Source organism: Callionymus lyra, chromosome 16 (genome assembly GCF_982586985.1).
Source record: "Callionymus lyra chromosome 16, fCalLyr1.hap1.1, whole genome shotgun sequence".
Lineage (NCBI taxonomy): Eukaryota > Metazoa > Chordata > Actinopteri > Syngnathiformes > Callionymidae > Callionymus > Callionymus lyra.
Window position 1 is genome coordinate 17,639,454 of NC_141833.1, and position 15,855 is coordinate 17,655,308.

At 40.9% G+C, this 15,855-nt stretch overlaps 1 protein-coding gene across 3 annotated transcripts in view; it reads right to left on the reverse strand.

Moving 5' to 3' along the window:
* cadm3 (cell adhesion molecule 3) overlaps positions 1-15,407 on the reverse strand; it is a 173,154-nt gene extending 157,747 nt beyond the window's left edge. The window contains exons 1-2 of one of the 3 annotated variants that reach the window (XM_087810642.1): positions 15,343-15,407; positions 10,314-10,476 (exon numbers count right to left, since the gene is read on the reverse strand). In XM_087810642.1, the coding sequence (XP_087666768.1) occupies positions 10,314-10,404 (91 nt within the window). In that variant the 5' untranslated portion in view covers positions 10,405-10,476; positions 15,343-15,407. Of the gene's footprint in view, positions 1-10,313; positions 10,477-14,592; positions 14,765-15,342 lie in introns of those variants that run through there. The other 2 variants (XM_087810643.1, XM_087810641.1) reach the window with 2 other exon arrangements.
* Between the last annotated feature and the right edge of the window lie 448 nt (positions 15,408-15,855).

The following is a 15,855-nucleotide window of genomic DNA, read 5'->3' on the forward strand; positions in this document are numbered from 1 at the left end:
AAAAAAAAAAAACGTGGCTTGTTAGGAACGACAGTCGGGAGTGCTCTCTCGGCTGTAGTGACAGCACTCCGTCACACTTCCCTTCGCTATCAAGAAGTGTGCCCGAGCGACACACATCCCCGGGGGGGTGGGTTGGTGAGGGGGTGGTGTAGGGTCGCCCACTCTTCTGGAGCTTCACCCATCTGTGGACGCACCGATATCACCTCCGTCTTGCTCACGCTTGTGGAAGAGCAACATATTGAGGCTTCAGCGATCGGCCGTCGTTCTCCTGCTGCTGCTGCAAATATGTTTCTTTCACACTCCGGCTCTCCCGTCGTTCAGACGCGTTCCAACACGACCAGAAGTTTTACTTTCACTTCCAGTCGTTCTCAAGAGTTCCTTCTAGGGTTTCCTGTCCGAACAAATTGACGACTAAAAGGTGTTTTGTCTTCACTTGATGGACTTGACGTGGCTGTTTCTGCCTCATGCCCCTGGGTAGCTGGGATGCCTTCCAAAAGCCAACCTTGTCAAAGCGATTATTCTGAATTTCTTGGCTGTATCTATACATGTTCATTTAAATTTGATTTTCACTTTTTTAACATTTATTTTAAATCAGATTTAGTCTATTCAACCAACAATATTGGATTATATTAACAAATAAAAAGCTTTTTGTTGGATTTAAATTGTATGAAAACGTCATGTTTTGTGAAAAACTCATTCAACCAGAAATGTATCTTTATATATTATTAATGGTTTAATGATTGATGATCTTTTTATTTTTGAAACAACTCCTTGTGCAAAGGTACAGTAACAGTTTAAAAAAAATACATATACTTTATTTTAGAAGATATACACAAAAAAAAACAACAATCTTATTGTTATCAATAAATAACATAATAACTATCTATATATCTATAAAAAAAACAATAATAATAAAACACTAGTTCAAAAAATGACATTTTTTTAATGAAATTATCGGTTTGTATTGAGAATCTTCAAATAAAATTCATTAAAAATATAGAATCGATCATTTCCGACTTATTCTGCTTCCCTCTTATTAATTGATCGAGTGTCTTTGGGATGATTTAATAATCTATGAATCCATCCCGGCGTATAAACTCATCTTCTTCCCGATGATCGATGCATCGGACCGGTCGACCAGCTTCAAGCCGCTAACCTGCCGATAATAACCAGGACATCTTTCTCCTCATCGGCCGCCGCCGCGTCCAAATTACCTTCCTATCGCTGGTTGGTGAAAAGGTCAGCGGATCGATCGCTGCCGTCCATCAATCTCACCGCAGGGAAATAAAAACTCCCAGAGCTGAGGTGAGGCCTTCACTTGTTTTGTTTTAATGCTCCATGTGACCTGGATCTGGCTCTAATGAGAGGAAGTCACGTGGATCTAATATTTTTAAAAGACTTTTATCGTTACGGTTTTTACTCAACATCAGGAGATTTGATTGTTAAAATCTTTTTAATTGTTTTTTTTTTATAGACTTTCTTACAGTTTTTATCTTGATCTTTTAAGTATATACTTTATTGAGTATTGTTTTGATTGTTTAAGCGCTTTGTGACCCTGGTCTGGAAAAGCACTATATAAATATAAGTTACTTTCTTACATTAACACTCCTGGATTTTTTGCTTCAGATGTTTTTAAGATGTTGTTGTAGGACTTGAAACATCCCGGAACTGAAAATAAACTGATATTTCTTCATGATATGAAACAAAATCAATCAACTATCTTCTAGAAAAACAACTTTCAGACTCACTTTCGAACTCTATAAACACAATAAAGTCACTCCACACTTGTTTTAACTCTTCGTCTCACTCCTCCTCAGTGAACTCATACCTTTCAATAACGTTTTTTTGGCATCCGTTACTGGAGCTGAATTGAATAAAAAGAAAACCTTTAATAGAATTAAAAGTATTGCTATTTATTTTGATAGTTTGTCGTTGCATTTTTGCTTTTTAATTTTTCATTATTATTAATAATATATTTGAACATGTTTTTTTAATTTAATTTAAATTATTTATACGAAAGAAAAAAATCTTCATACATTTATTTATTTACTCATATTAATAATCTAAAAATTAAATATACATAAAACGCAGGTGATACACAAAACAAAAGCCATACTTCTTTTTCCGGTTAAAATTAAATTTAAATAAAGCAGTTTTTTTTCAAACGACCTCCAGTAAACAACAGTGATAAGTTCACAGAGAGGGAGTGAGACAAAGACAAATGAGTTCCGCAAACACTTTGGGGCCGAACGAGGTCGAGTTCTTCAACCTGTGGATCACACAAGTGTTCCTGCGTCATGTTTTTTCTGCAGCGACTCCAGATAAACTGTGATCAGCGGGTCCGTGTTCTGCAGCTCAGAACCACCTCTGTAAACAACCTTCAAACACGAACCCGTTAATCTGGACTCGTCTCCCCCTCCTCCCTCCCTCCCTCCCTCCCTCCCTCCGTCCTCCCCTCGGGTCTGATCTTCGCCGTGTTTTTCACCGCTAAACGCCGTCGCTCGTCGCGAGCTTAATTACTCTCCCTGACTGACATGATAATGTAAAACGGGCGCTTGGGTGAAACAAAAGCAAGGGTTTGGTCGCGCACGGCCGGACCTCCCCCCCCGCCGGGCGCACCTTAATCAAAAGTGACGTGTCGCTGAACGCCGGCCAAAGTCATTCTCGGCGCCCAAATAATGAGCGGAGTTCAATGACGCGCCGCGGCGGCGGCGGCGGCGGCGGTCCGGGTCAGGACCGCTGACGGACGCTCCATCAGCGAGATCGTCTTTCTAGTCCCCGAGTTGATGGAGTCGCTTATTTACACCTGTCGGGGGCCGCGACCTTCGTGACCTTCAAGGTCAAAGGTGGCTGCACTAGAGCTATGAATGGCGGCGGTAAAAGCTATGAGCGATCATCGTCCTGATCAATAAATCCATTTGTGGTCGTCAACGACTCCCGTGTTTGTTCGTAAAGTTGTGGTTCCGCAGGAACTGGACCCACTTCCTCTTTGTTAAAGATAAAACGCTGAGTCAGCAGAACCTTCACAACTCAGAACATCCGGCTCTTCGTTTACTTGCCAGCTGGTCGTGCGGAGCCGAAACAGTTGTTTCCTGTGAGCGTGCAGGAGGATAAGAAATCTTTTTCTTTTTTTAATTCCACTTAAAGCTCGTGTGTCGCTGAGATGCTGAGAGCAAACACAACCTGAACCGACTTCTGCTAAGATGGCGAATCTGAGACGTCAGACGGTTAATTGTGTTAACGTGCGAGACATTTACGACTGTGACCAGAAGTAGCTTCCGAAGCTAGAAGCCACTCAGCCTTAATGCACCGACACACACACACACACACACACACACACACAGTGAGGAAATGATGACGATGTACACAAAGATAACAGAATAAGACGGTGGCCTTCGGTTTTTACTTTAATGTAGCCATTAGTTGAGCAATGGCCGTTCCGATGTGCAACACACTAACCCGCACGAGTCGGGAAACTTTGACTTTTTTACATCTCTGGATAGTAAACGGTTTAAAAAAACATCGGGTGTCAGATTACAATCTAGTGTTCAAGGGCAGACGCTGACTCAGCGGTCGTGAGATAAGATTTTAGATCGTCAGGAAACTTAAAATGACTTGACTGGCACGATTTGTCCCCCGTAATAGAAACGCAAGGCCGCACAAATTCTGCACTGTGTCGCAAATCCCGCACTTCTATACTGTATACTGTGCACTTACTACACTTACAAATCAAACACTGTCGCTACACACTTACAGGAAATGACTCGACAGCTTCTTCTTCTACAACATTTTAACACTGATTTCAACCAGACTCTATCACCGACACTTGACACTTAAACAATCAAAACGAGTTCAGTTTCATGAGTTATTTTGAGGTAAAATGTGTGTTTTCTCGAGACCTTTCAGCAGGTATCAGCTCCAAAGTAGTGACGTAGCTTCAGTTTAGCGACGTAGCTTTAGAAGTAGCATCATGTACATCACTGAGATGGCAGCGGTTGAGGGTGGCGCGCTACATTTTCGCACACTGCTCAGTGTGAACAAACTAGTGTACTCAAAATATTAAGTGTAAGTGCAGAAGTGTGCGATTTGGGACACACCACAACCAAAGAGTTTGTGAACATGAAAACACATTTCTGTAGTTTTGGCCCCCGGGTCTCAACACCAGCAGTAGGCTAAGATAATGGTGGTCAAAGAGTTTGTAAAGGCAGTTTTGGGTGTCATTTTTACATGTACCCATAAAAATGACTTTGTGTACCAGATTTGGCCCTTGTGCCTTTTTGTTGACAAAGAATTGGAGCAGGGGGCTTAAGGAATGCATTTTGAGGTATGGACCAAAGACCCAAAAAAAAAAACACCCTTTTTGGGGACCTTTTTTTCATTGAAAACTTAAAAAGAACTTTGTTCCCGAGGGCCTCCTGTCTTGACACATTTGGAGCTCGGGGGTTCACAGAGTGTTCTTGAAAACCTAAAACGGTAGGCTCAAGGAATCTCATGTTGGAGTTTTTTGGAGGCCACTTTTCTATGAACCCCTTAAAATGACATTGGTGTGCAAAATTTGAACCCCGTTTCTTTGAGTTTAACGAACATAAATTTAAGTTTTTGGGGAGTTCCCAAACTCTTTGTTTCCTGCCCCATCACAATCCTTATTTGTCCGGCCTTTTTTACATTGATTCGCCTAAAATGACTTTGGGCCCAAGATTTGGCCCTTTGGTCTTCCGTTTGATGCATTTGCTTGAAAACCTATAGCAGTTGTTTCAAGGATTGTGGTTTTGAACCCTGGGTCAAACTGTTTTTTTGGGGGGCTTATGATAACGTTGGATGCTTATAACGACTTGGGTGCAAGATTTGGCCCCAAGGTTTGACACATGGAAATACAAATTGTAATAGGGGGCTCAGGGACAAAAATAATTTGGTAACCTCCAAAAACACTATATTATTAGGGCCTCTATTACATTGACCCCTTAAAACGATGTGAAAGATTTGGCCCCTTTGGAGTCTGATGTACAAAAGTTTGGAACAAGGGGGTCAAGGGATGTTTTGGGGCAGGAATAAAATAATTTGGTAACGTCCAAAAACACCATATTATTAGGGCCCCTATTACATTGACCCCTTAAAACGATGTGCAAGATTTGACCCCTTTGGAGTCTGATGTACAAAATTTTGAAACAAGGGGATCAAGGGATGTTTTGGGGCAGGAATAAAAGAATTTGGTAACCTCCAAAAACACCATATTATTAGGGCCCCTATTACATTGACCCCTTAAAACAATGTGCAAGATTTGGCCCCTTTGCATCTGATCTACAAAAGTTTGGAATAAGGGGGTCAAGGGATGTTTTGGGGCAGGAATAAAATAATTGGGTAACCTCCAAAAACACCATATTATTAGGGCCCCTATTACATTGACCCCTTAAAACAATGTGCAAGATTTGGCCCCTTTGCATCTGATCTACAAAAGTTTGTAACAAGGGGGTCAAGGGATGTTTTGGGGCAGGAATACAATAATTTGGTAAAATCCCAAAACACCATATTATTAGGGCCTCTATTACATTGACCCCTTAAAACGATGTGCAAGATTTGGCCCCTTTGCATCTGATCTACAAAAGTTTGTAACAAGGGGGTCAAGGGATGTTTTGGGGCAGGAATACAATAATTTGGTGACCTACAAAAACACCATATTATTAGGGCCCCTGTGCAAGATTTGGCCCCTTTGCATCTGATCTACAAAAGTTTGGAATAAGGGGGTCAAGGGATGTTTTGGGGCAGGAATAAAATAATTTGGTAACCTCCAAAAACACCATATTATTAGGGCCTCTATTACATTGACCCCTTAAAACGATGTGCAATATTTGGCCCCTTTGGAGTCTGATGTACAAAAGTTTGAAACAAGGGGGTCAAGGGATGTTTTGGGGCAGGAATAAAAGAATTTGGTGACCTCCAAAAACACCATATTATTAGGGCCCCTATTACATTGACCCCTTAAAACAATGTTCAAGATTTGGCCCCTTTGCGTCTGATCTACAAAAGTTTGAAACAAGGGGGTCAAGGGATGTTGTCGGATCAGGAAACAAAAGAGTTTGGAAAAACCCTTGCAGATTTTCACGTTCGGCCTCGGATCAAAGAGTTTTATTCGGGGGCCCATCTTCAGCCCACGATCAAAGCCGAGTCCCCAAAGTGTCAGCGCCGTTTAACTGGAGTCGCGAGATCCGCAGGCGTGACCAGGAAGAAGCCGCCGGACGCCACTTAGCCGTGACGTACACAAACATGCATTATTCAGCGGCCGGTTTAGCAAACAGGCAGATGCGGACAAATAAACGAGAAGAAAGGGAGTGAGCGGGAGTATGGAAAGAGCGTGGGTGTGTGTGAGGGAAGAAGAAGAGATATATTGCAAATGCAAATCAAGGAAAAAAAAAAAAAAAAAGCTCATCTTCCGTTTCTGCGACTGGTAATTAAATGGCTACAGTAATGAGACGCAGACGGGAGTCTGGCGGCTGCAGTCAGTGGACGGACGGCCACGTTTTTTTTGATGCCTCATCCTGCCGTCGGCACAATCTTGCAGCACTAAAGGTTGTATTACCAGCACTCGCTCGCATCCACGTTATGTAATTTGCGGGTCGGTCGGTGGATTCCTGCTCTGGCGGCGCGGGGGGGGGGGGGGGGTGCGATCATTACAAAGTGCTTCTCTCGTCAAATATGCCGCGCCCGGAGGCTGTGGAGAGTGTCATGTGTCTGCACTGAGTTAAGTGCCGTCGATGTTTGCACGCCGTGATTACTGGTCGTCCGCCGGGTGGACGAGGAGCGCCCGGTGCTCGGGTTTTGTTTGGAATCTCCTCTCCAGACATGAGTGGGGGGTGGGGGGGGAGTCGCCCCGGTGGGAACGGGAGTGATTAGTCGACGTCGACGCCACACATGTTCTCTGCATCCATGTTTGCTGACTCGGCTGCTCGTCGTCGAAAGGAAGTAGGGGAATCAGCAAGAATCTGGCGAGTCGTATTACGGGCGCAACGAATCTACATGTTGTGATGCTGTAGTAACGAGGATATGTGTGTAGTATTGTCGAGTACTTGACTCTGGTGTTGCAGTATTTACAGACCACATGACTCTTGACAAATTCGTAACTGCTTTCATTTGTTTTGAAACCAAAATATGTCCAAACATCAGCTTTAAAAGCTGCCGGAGTCACTGTATCCTCTCGTCCTCAGTCATCACCAGGATCTTGTGGGATTTCATTGTTTCTTATTAATAATATTCCTTTTGGTTAATATTTTTTATTCTTGTAATTAACAATGTGTATTGTTAAGAATCTGACGATGCATATCATGATTCAGAGGCAACAATACGATATATTGTGATAGTGTAGTAACAAGTATATATGTGTAGTATTGTCGAGTACTTGACTCTGGTGTTGCAGAATTTACAGACCACACGACTCTTGGCGAAGTCGTAACTGCTTTCATTCGTTTTGAAAATATGTCCAAACATCAGCTTTAAAAGCTGCTGGAGTCACTGTATCCTCTCATCCTCAGTCACTGTGAGGATTTCATTGTTCATTTAGCTGCGGATGATGTAACGACTACTGCCATCTAGTGGCTGGAAGTTTAATTACAACAAAAAAATGAACAAACACCTTACATAGTACATGTTAATTGTAAATAAAAATATAATTATATTATTTTCTCACAGCACCTTGAACAAAGCATAAAACAGCTAAGAAAAGTGTTATAAATATAAATAGGAACACAAAAAAACCCTACACAAACGTATTATTTTATTGTTTTTATATATCTTCCGTTTATTTTTTAGCCTGATGTAAAAAACATTTTTTAAAATCTGTTTTTAATCTCAAAAATACCCCCAAAAAAAGATTGAAAAACACTTAAAACAAAAGCTCAAACGGTGTTATTTTGAGTTTAAATTGTAATGAATAATAAATATCTTTAACAAACAATGTGGCCAAAGAGAGAAAATATATAATTATGCCTTTATCACATTTAATAACAAAGCTACGATAATTATTTTAATAAATATAATATATGATAAAAGGCATCTCATTTTTAAATATACTATATAAATATAAAATGTTATTGAACAAGAAAAACAAATGGAGTTGTCATATGTATAAAATTATAATAAAATAAATACTACATAAAAATGTAAATTGGCCATCACATGATCATACTTCCTGAGGGCCGCATGTGGCCCCCAGGGTCTGGTCCCCAAGTTTCAGAAGGTCTGGAGGAAACGAGTCCGAACTGCATGAACTACAGAGATCGACAAACTCACGGCGACACAATCACAGTGTTTCTCTCTTCCTAATGGTTTAAATTACCGGCCGAAGTCTCGGTGTCGTCTTTAGAGGCGACATCGACGACTAACAACGCTGCTAATGTCAGGCTTTATCGTTTCCTTCATCATGATTCAGGCTCGCGAGCGAGAACGCCGCTTCTCCGCGCACGTTTGTTTACAGTTGTTGACTTATCCATACAATTTATTGTCCCGGAAAATTTGTTATCTGGCCTTGGGCGAGCGCGACAACTTCACCTCGGCCTCCGTGGTCGTCCTTCTTGCTCAGCGGTTTCGAGGGGAACGGAAACACAAGTACGAGCGGGACGTGCGAAGAACACAAACGCTTTTCGACCAGACATATGTTTACACTTGGAGTTTGAAAAAAATGATGCTAGTGCAGGTGTTTTTAGCACTAGTTTTCGATGCATTAAATTCCAGTTTAAGTTTCAACGTGTTAAAAAATGTTTGTAAAATAATGTTCAGTGTAAACAATTAAATTCATTTCTAAAATTGATGTTTTTTAAAAATGTATTTTCGATTTTAACGCTGTAAAAAAGTGGTTTTATAAAGTCCTATTCAAATTCAAGATGGCCGACAATTACTCAGCTGTTGACTGCGTAACTCCAATGATTTGACATCAGTATTTTTACTATGTAAACATCTTATTAAATAGTATTTAATAGTGTTTGTCTTTTCATGAAATACTCTAAACAGACATCCCTAATCAAACCGAGATGACGATTTCAAACTATTTGACATGAAGCAATGTTAACAAGAACAAACTTGTTGACAAGTGGGCTGTTTTTTTAGCTGCTTTAAAAATGTTCTGACACATTTTTCTAACTCTATTAACTCTCTACAACAAGGGTTACTCAATAGAGATACTAAAATGAAGTATAATATACTCCTTTTTTCAGTATCAAAACTGGTTATTTTACTACTTCAGACTTAAAACTTGTTCTGTAAATTGTAAATATTTAACTTGTGGTTCTGTTAAGTGTTACGTGTTATTTTTGAACGTACGTAGAAATTTAAGGGTCTTTTTTTATCATTGAAGTATTGAAAATGAAGTGAAATTTGCAATTCACTCCACAATCCATTTCTTCAACACACTCCCTCTCAGTGAACTCAGTCCGTCACCATAGACGCTCATCCATCATCGGATCGTTCAGGAGTAAAAGTACTGAGACAAGTCATCGTGGTCAGTGGTTTTTGGCCGTCCTGTTTCCTACCGTAATGACTCTAATACGACCATTTAGCCGAGGTTTTTTATGCTTCTGATGGTGCCTTCAATCGTGTACATGGGATTTATTTCCAAGGAGTTACAGTAATTTGAAATGTGAAAGTGGAATAAAAGGTAGAAAAAGATGAATTCTTCTTCTTCTGGACACTTCTTTGAGTAAATACTGGACGAATAAAGTATTTTTTATGTTTGGATTTGAGTCTAAATGTGAAGATAAACGTCACCCTGGTAACTCCAGCTCAATGGTGGGAGTATTTGGTACACACACACAAAAAAAAAAAAACTTGAGCTGTCAATCAAGTCGACATGTTCGCATCTGAAAAAACCTCTTGACGAAAACCAGCCGAAATTTTTGCACACGAGCCGGCGACACCGGCGTCTTCATCCGGGAACAACAACAACAACAACAGCAGCAGCAGCAGCGTCGCAACAACAACGGCTCAGAGCTCCAGAGTAAGTACATCATGTGACCCACATCCGCGCGTGGAACGCCATCCCCACGTGCGAGTCACACACACATTCCTCAAAAACAACAGCAGGAATTCCGCTGGGGTCCCGGGCGAGGTGGGAGTGTCCCATGTGCTTATTAACGGCTCTCTGGTTCCCTTGTCATAACTCGGGAACACCGCAGAACAAGAAAATCAACAGATAAGGGGGCGCCCCCCAAAAACAGAGAGCGGTTAGGGGAGGTCATAGGCCCCCGCGGAGACAGTGCGAGGGAGAGAATCGGGGTGTAGGGTGGGGAGGGGGGTCCCTACTGGTAATTTAAAAAAAAAGGGTTGCTTACAGTAGACGACGTTGCTTTGAACGGCCGCTCCGAGCAGAACCGTCAATAAGCCGACGATCCATGCTGCTGAGGGGGCTGATGGGAAGGCCATGGTCGGGCGCGCAGGTCTGCCTCGCTCACGGAATCCTCGGGAAAAAAGGCGGAAGGGTCTCCGGACGGTGGCCTGCAGGGAGAGCAGAGATAAAGAAAACAAGCAAAAAGGGCCGAAACCCTCCGGACACTAATTGCATCCCCTGCCGTCGCTCCAGTGCCCCCGCTAAGAACCCATCGATCCGCTTGTGTGGACCCGGGGTGGGGGGGGGAGAGGCGGTGGTGGGGGAGCAGGGAAAAGGGGGGACAAGGTTCTCAATTTTGGGTCTGAAATATTTATCTTCTATCTAAAAATGCGCCCCAAACCCTGCTGTAGATCTATTCCTGTTATGAACACGTCATGCAAGTGTCCTCAGAGTCTGAGAGCGAGACGACTTGGAAAAGTTCTGAAGGATTTTTCGGGGGAAATTTTCACTAAAATGGAACCGACAGAATTCTGGTGTTTAAGATTTTTATTTTTATGGCCTTTCAAAAATGTATTACTTTCCATAAATAGCTAAAAAGAGTAAAAGAAAATACCTTCAAATCAGCAAAATATTACTTTTCATGTGACATGTTGCACCACATTTGATGTTTTGTGTGTTTGTTGTATGTCATTTGTTGTTGAATTTACTATTTTTGTTGTTTTTCTTCATGGTATTGTGTTTTTTTCAAGGATTGCGGGTTAATATTGTTAAAGCTAATGATAAAGCTAACCATGCTACCTAGCTTAATGCTTTTTTCTGCGTAATGTTATTACATTGTTCCTTATGTGTCATTGTTTTAATGCATTTGTTGTTGTGTTTAGTAAGTTGTTGTTTTTGTTTAAAGACGGAAAATAATGATTCATTTTTGTGTTTAATTAAATACATCGAATAACTTGTGTTTGGACATTAGCAGCTGTGTTTGGTGACGATTTGTTCTACATAATTTGTTGTTGTGTTTACTTTTTTGTGTTTTTTCTTCGTGGTGGTGTGCGATTATTGTGATAACTAACATGTGCAACGATTATTGTGTTTTCTTTTTGGTTGTAGGATAACGTTTTTAAAAAATAGAGTGCCAACAGTCAAGCTAACCATGCTAACTAGCCAAAGAGTTGTTCTCTTTGGTTGTGTTAGTAATACTGTTTGAAATGTGTCATGTGTGCATTTTGTTTTTAGTTAATCGTTGTTTAATGACATACATCTAATAACTATCTATGGTGGTGTTTAGTGATAATTTATGTTATAACATGTTTTTGTTGTATTGTGTGATAACTAACATGTTTTCATGATTAACAATTACTGTTTAGCAGTTTTGTGTGTTTATGTATTTACCATTTTTGTTGTTTTTCTTAATGTCATTTTTTGGCTGGATTAACATTGTTAAAAAATAATGTGAATAATGAAAAATACTGGCAAGCTAACCATGTTAGCATTCACATTTTTTTTGTTTTCGTTTTATTTAAATCGGTTTTGAGCTATTTTTTTTGTATTTATCAATAAATAAACTGAAATTAGCCCCTTGGAGGAGGTATGCATTGCTTCAGTGCTTTTCTGTTCTTGAGTCTAGCTAATAGTGTAACAGGCCACAATAAAACTTATATACATCAGTAAAACTTTAACATCTAAAGATGGAAAAACAAGTTTTTGTTTCTTTCTGACCCAATTTTCACGGGTGTTTAGTTCTCAACAAATACAATAAACCTCTATAACTGCAAGTACTCTTGTGATACATCTACACTTTGTATCTCTGGATACTCTGAAGAAACCTTCTGCGCTTCTACTCTGACGCGGGAACATGTCGGTGAGGCAGGAACCAGGGGTTTGGGGAGGAAGTGACAGCAGAGTCTGAGGCGACGAGGTGTTGTTTTTGTGTGGTTGGCTCTCAGCTAAAGGTAGATCTGATCACTTATTTATGACGGAGAGGTTTGTTTGGTGGCCTGAAGGTGTGAAAACACCTCGACGCACACAATATACGACACACAAATATGAAACACAACAGAGTCAACAACACTGTGAGCGAAACACAAAAAAGCTTAAAATGTAAATAAGTTGTTGCCTGATAGTTTATCACTGAAGTTTCTGGTAGTGATTCATAGTTTGTTTTGTGTAGTTACCTTTAGTTTTTTTTAGTTTTGACAAAAACTGTTGTGTTGATATAGTTAGTCATTTCCTGTTGTGTATTAAATTAGCTTGTTTTTGAAGAGAAGCTGATGTGTTGTTGTGTGTAGATATACATCATTGTTGTGTTAGTGATGGTTTAGTAACTTATGTGTTGCTGTTTTTTGTTGTCGTGTTGACTGACATATTGTTGTGGTTGGTAATTTGGTGTCGTTTTTAGTGGGATAAGTCAGTTAGTAACTTATTTATTTTTGTGTTGCGTTGTGTAGTTTGTCATTGTGTTTATCTATAACTTGTGATGTATGGCACTTAGCATGTTGTAGCTGCTTGTTTGTGTTTGTCGTTATGTGTCGTCTTGTTTTTGTCGTTGTTGTGTTTAGTAAATTAGGAATTAAATGAATCAAATAACAATTGGATGTTGTGTTTGGACATTAGCAGATGTGTTTAGTGATTATTTGAGGTGAGGTCTTTGTTGTCATCCTTTGTTTATTTGTTGTTGTGTTAGATTTTTATGTTTAACCATCAGTTGTTTCGTGTGATGGTCAGCTGTGTTTATTTGAATGTTGTAAGTTACTTAGTTGTGTTAGTTTGTAACGTGTCAGTGTGTTTGTTAATTTGTTTTTGGTAAAATGTTGTTGTTTAACCATGTTTGCAGTTGTGTTTAGTGATAATTTGTCATTTGTCTTTACCATTTTATGCTGTTTTTATTCATGGTATTTTTTATTTAATGACATGCATGATTAAAACATTTGTTGTTGTGTTTATGACAATTTGTGTTCTTTTATCATGTTAACTATTTGTTTTTGTTGAATCGTGTGAAATCTAACACGGTATCTCATCAACACTTATTGTGTAACAGTTTGGTTGGTGCGTCGTTTCTTCAAATGCATATTTTGTGTTTATCCATTTGAAACATTAAAAAATTCTTTATTTTGTCGTTTATCCTGTTTGTCGTTTTGTTTTTGTCATCAGTTTTCAATTTTCCATGATGTTGATCTTGTTGTTTAAGTTGCATTTAATTATTTAAAGATTCTTTGTCATATATATTTTATTACTGATGAAGTTAAATGGTTAAAGCACCTGCGTAAAATTGTCCAGACAGCTCTTTTGAGTGACAAAAAAACAAACAAACAACAAGACCCCCATCACTCAAACACCACCTGCATCCATCAATTACATCCGAGTCTCATCAGCTCAGCCGTTTGGTTACAAATCCATTGATCGGCGAGGCATGAGGAGGAAGAGGAGGATGAGGAGGAGGAGGGTGGTAATGAGAGGAGGCGGAGGAGGAGGAAGAGATTACTGTGATTTTTTTTTTTTTTTTTTCCTCATCCACTGTAACAAGCTTCGTGGAAACGAGTGAAGGAACATTGAACGCTTTTTTTTCTTTTCTTTTTCTGGACAAGAAGAAGAAACTAATTAGAAATAACAAATGGAGAGGAGGATGAGGAGGAGGAGGAGGAGGAAGAGGAGGAGACGCACCTGCCTCCTGCTGAGAAAAGAAGACTCTGAGAGGAACATGCCTGCATCACACACACACACACACACACACACACACACACTCTTAAAATAGCAATATCTGCTCCACTTCATCACCCGTCAGCGCGGAGACGCGGCCGGGGACGGAGCGCTGCCGCCTGCGGGACGGGCGGGCGGCTTTGGGCGGGGATTGAGGGCGGGTGGAGGTGGGTGTGGAAGGGGGGAGGATGGAGGGATGATGGGGGGGGGGAGGATACGACGGGATGGGTGCGAGAGAGAGAGAGCGCGATGTTTATGCTCCTGGTATTTATCTTCTTTTTTTTTTGAAAGATGCGCGCTCCGTTTTTTTCTGGGTGAAGTTGCGCGTAAAAGTAGCCAAAAAAAGACGCGCCGCAGCTTCGATGAATTCACGTTTATTTTTGATGTATTTTTGTTTGTTTTTGAATCTTTCTGGAGCGCGAAACGCACGCACGCGGAGAACCTGACTCACATCCCCGACACCGCGCGCGCGCACGCGCATTCCTGGACACAACCTGGTGACAGGTGTTCTCTCCCCCCCCCCCCCAGGACAACAACAACAACAACAAAAAAAAAAAACACACACTATTCACATAAACACACACACACACCGTGATGTTGTCGCCTCCGGAGAGCTGGTTCCAGGGAGACTCCCAGTAACGTCCCCCGCAAACAGAGAGAGAGGGAACAAAAAAAGAAAGAAAAGGGTCGCAGTAGAATCTCCGGATCCGCTTTTCAGGACTTTTTTTTTTATTCCCTTTCTTTGTGGTTTATATTCCTTCTGCGGCGTCTCTCAATCCACGGCTGCCGCTCACTGCAGCAAAACAGTCTGTCTGAGAGACGAGCGAGGGGAGGGGACACGGGAGGGGGAGGATGGAGGGAGAGAGGGAGGAGAGAGAGAGAGAGGGATGGAGAGGGGGGTGAGGAGGGGATTTTAATACGATTTGGCCGCTAGAACCGGGATAACAGAGGCAGCTCGAGCCACATGAGGGAGGATGGAGCTCAGAGAGACACGCCTGATCTCAGCAGTGAGCGAGAAAATCTGCATCATGTTCCCGGATTTGTTGACGGGACCTGGACGCCCAGAGAGGAGGCCCCGGGACCACAGTCGTCCGACGTGTGACCCAGGACCTCCCCCTCACCCTCTGTAGCTTAGTGTCGAATTAGAAATACGAGATAGAAATTTAAACGGTCGCTTATTGAATTGTTTTTTATTTCTAAACGGATATTATCTCAGCTAAACATGACTAACACAGTCGTTATATAATACATTGTAACACGAGTAACGCACAGCAATATAATTGGTCACACACATCAGATACTACACATAAATACACATATTGGCAAGAAGCTGGACTCACTGGTGACAGTTTCTGAGAGGAGATCTCTGGACTAGACTGAATAGACTCAGGGACTCATTCATTCCTCGTGCTATTAGATTGTACAGTTCTGGGTTTGGGGCAGGAGTGAAGTGAGAGTATAAAGTATTATTACATTCTGTTCCATGTTCGTTTTTGTATCCTTTGTCTTTGTTATTTGTCTTGTATCCATGTTCTTTATCTTTAGACTAAGATTGGGTCGTCTTGTTCTTTCTCTTTATTTCTCTTTGTTTTTGTTCTTATTTTTATTTTTATGAATAATCGTCTGTATTGCTGTGTCTAATTGGAAAAAAAAACAATTTCAATCAATAAAGTTCTACCTAACATAACCACATATACAAGTCTTGAGATATGACACCTTGACAAATTAAGTCTTATAATACCTAGATTGAAGAGATTAGACTCATGAAACAAAATGGATCTCGACACTCGAGTCACGATACGACATGGATCTCAACACTTCAGTCACGATATGACATGGATCTCAACACTTCA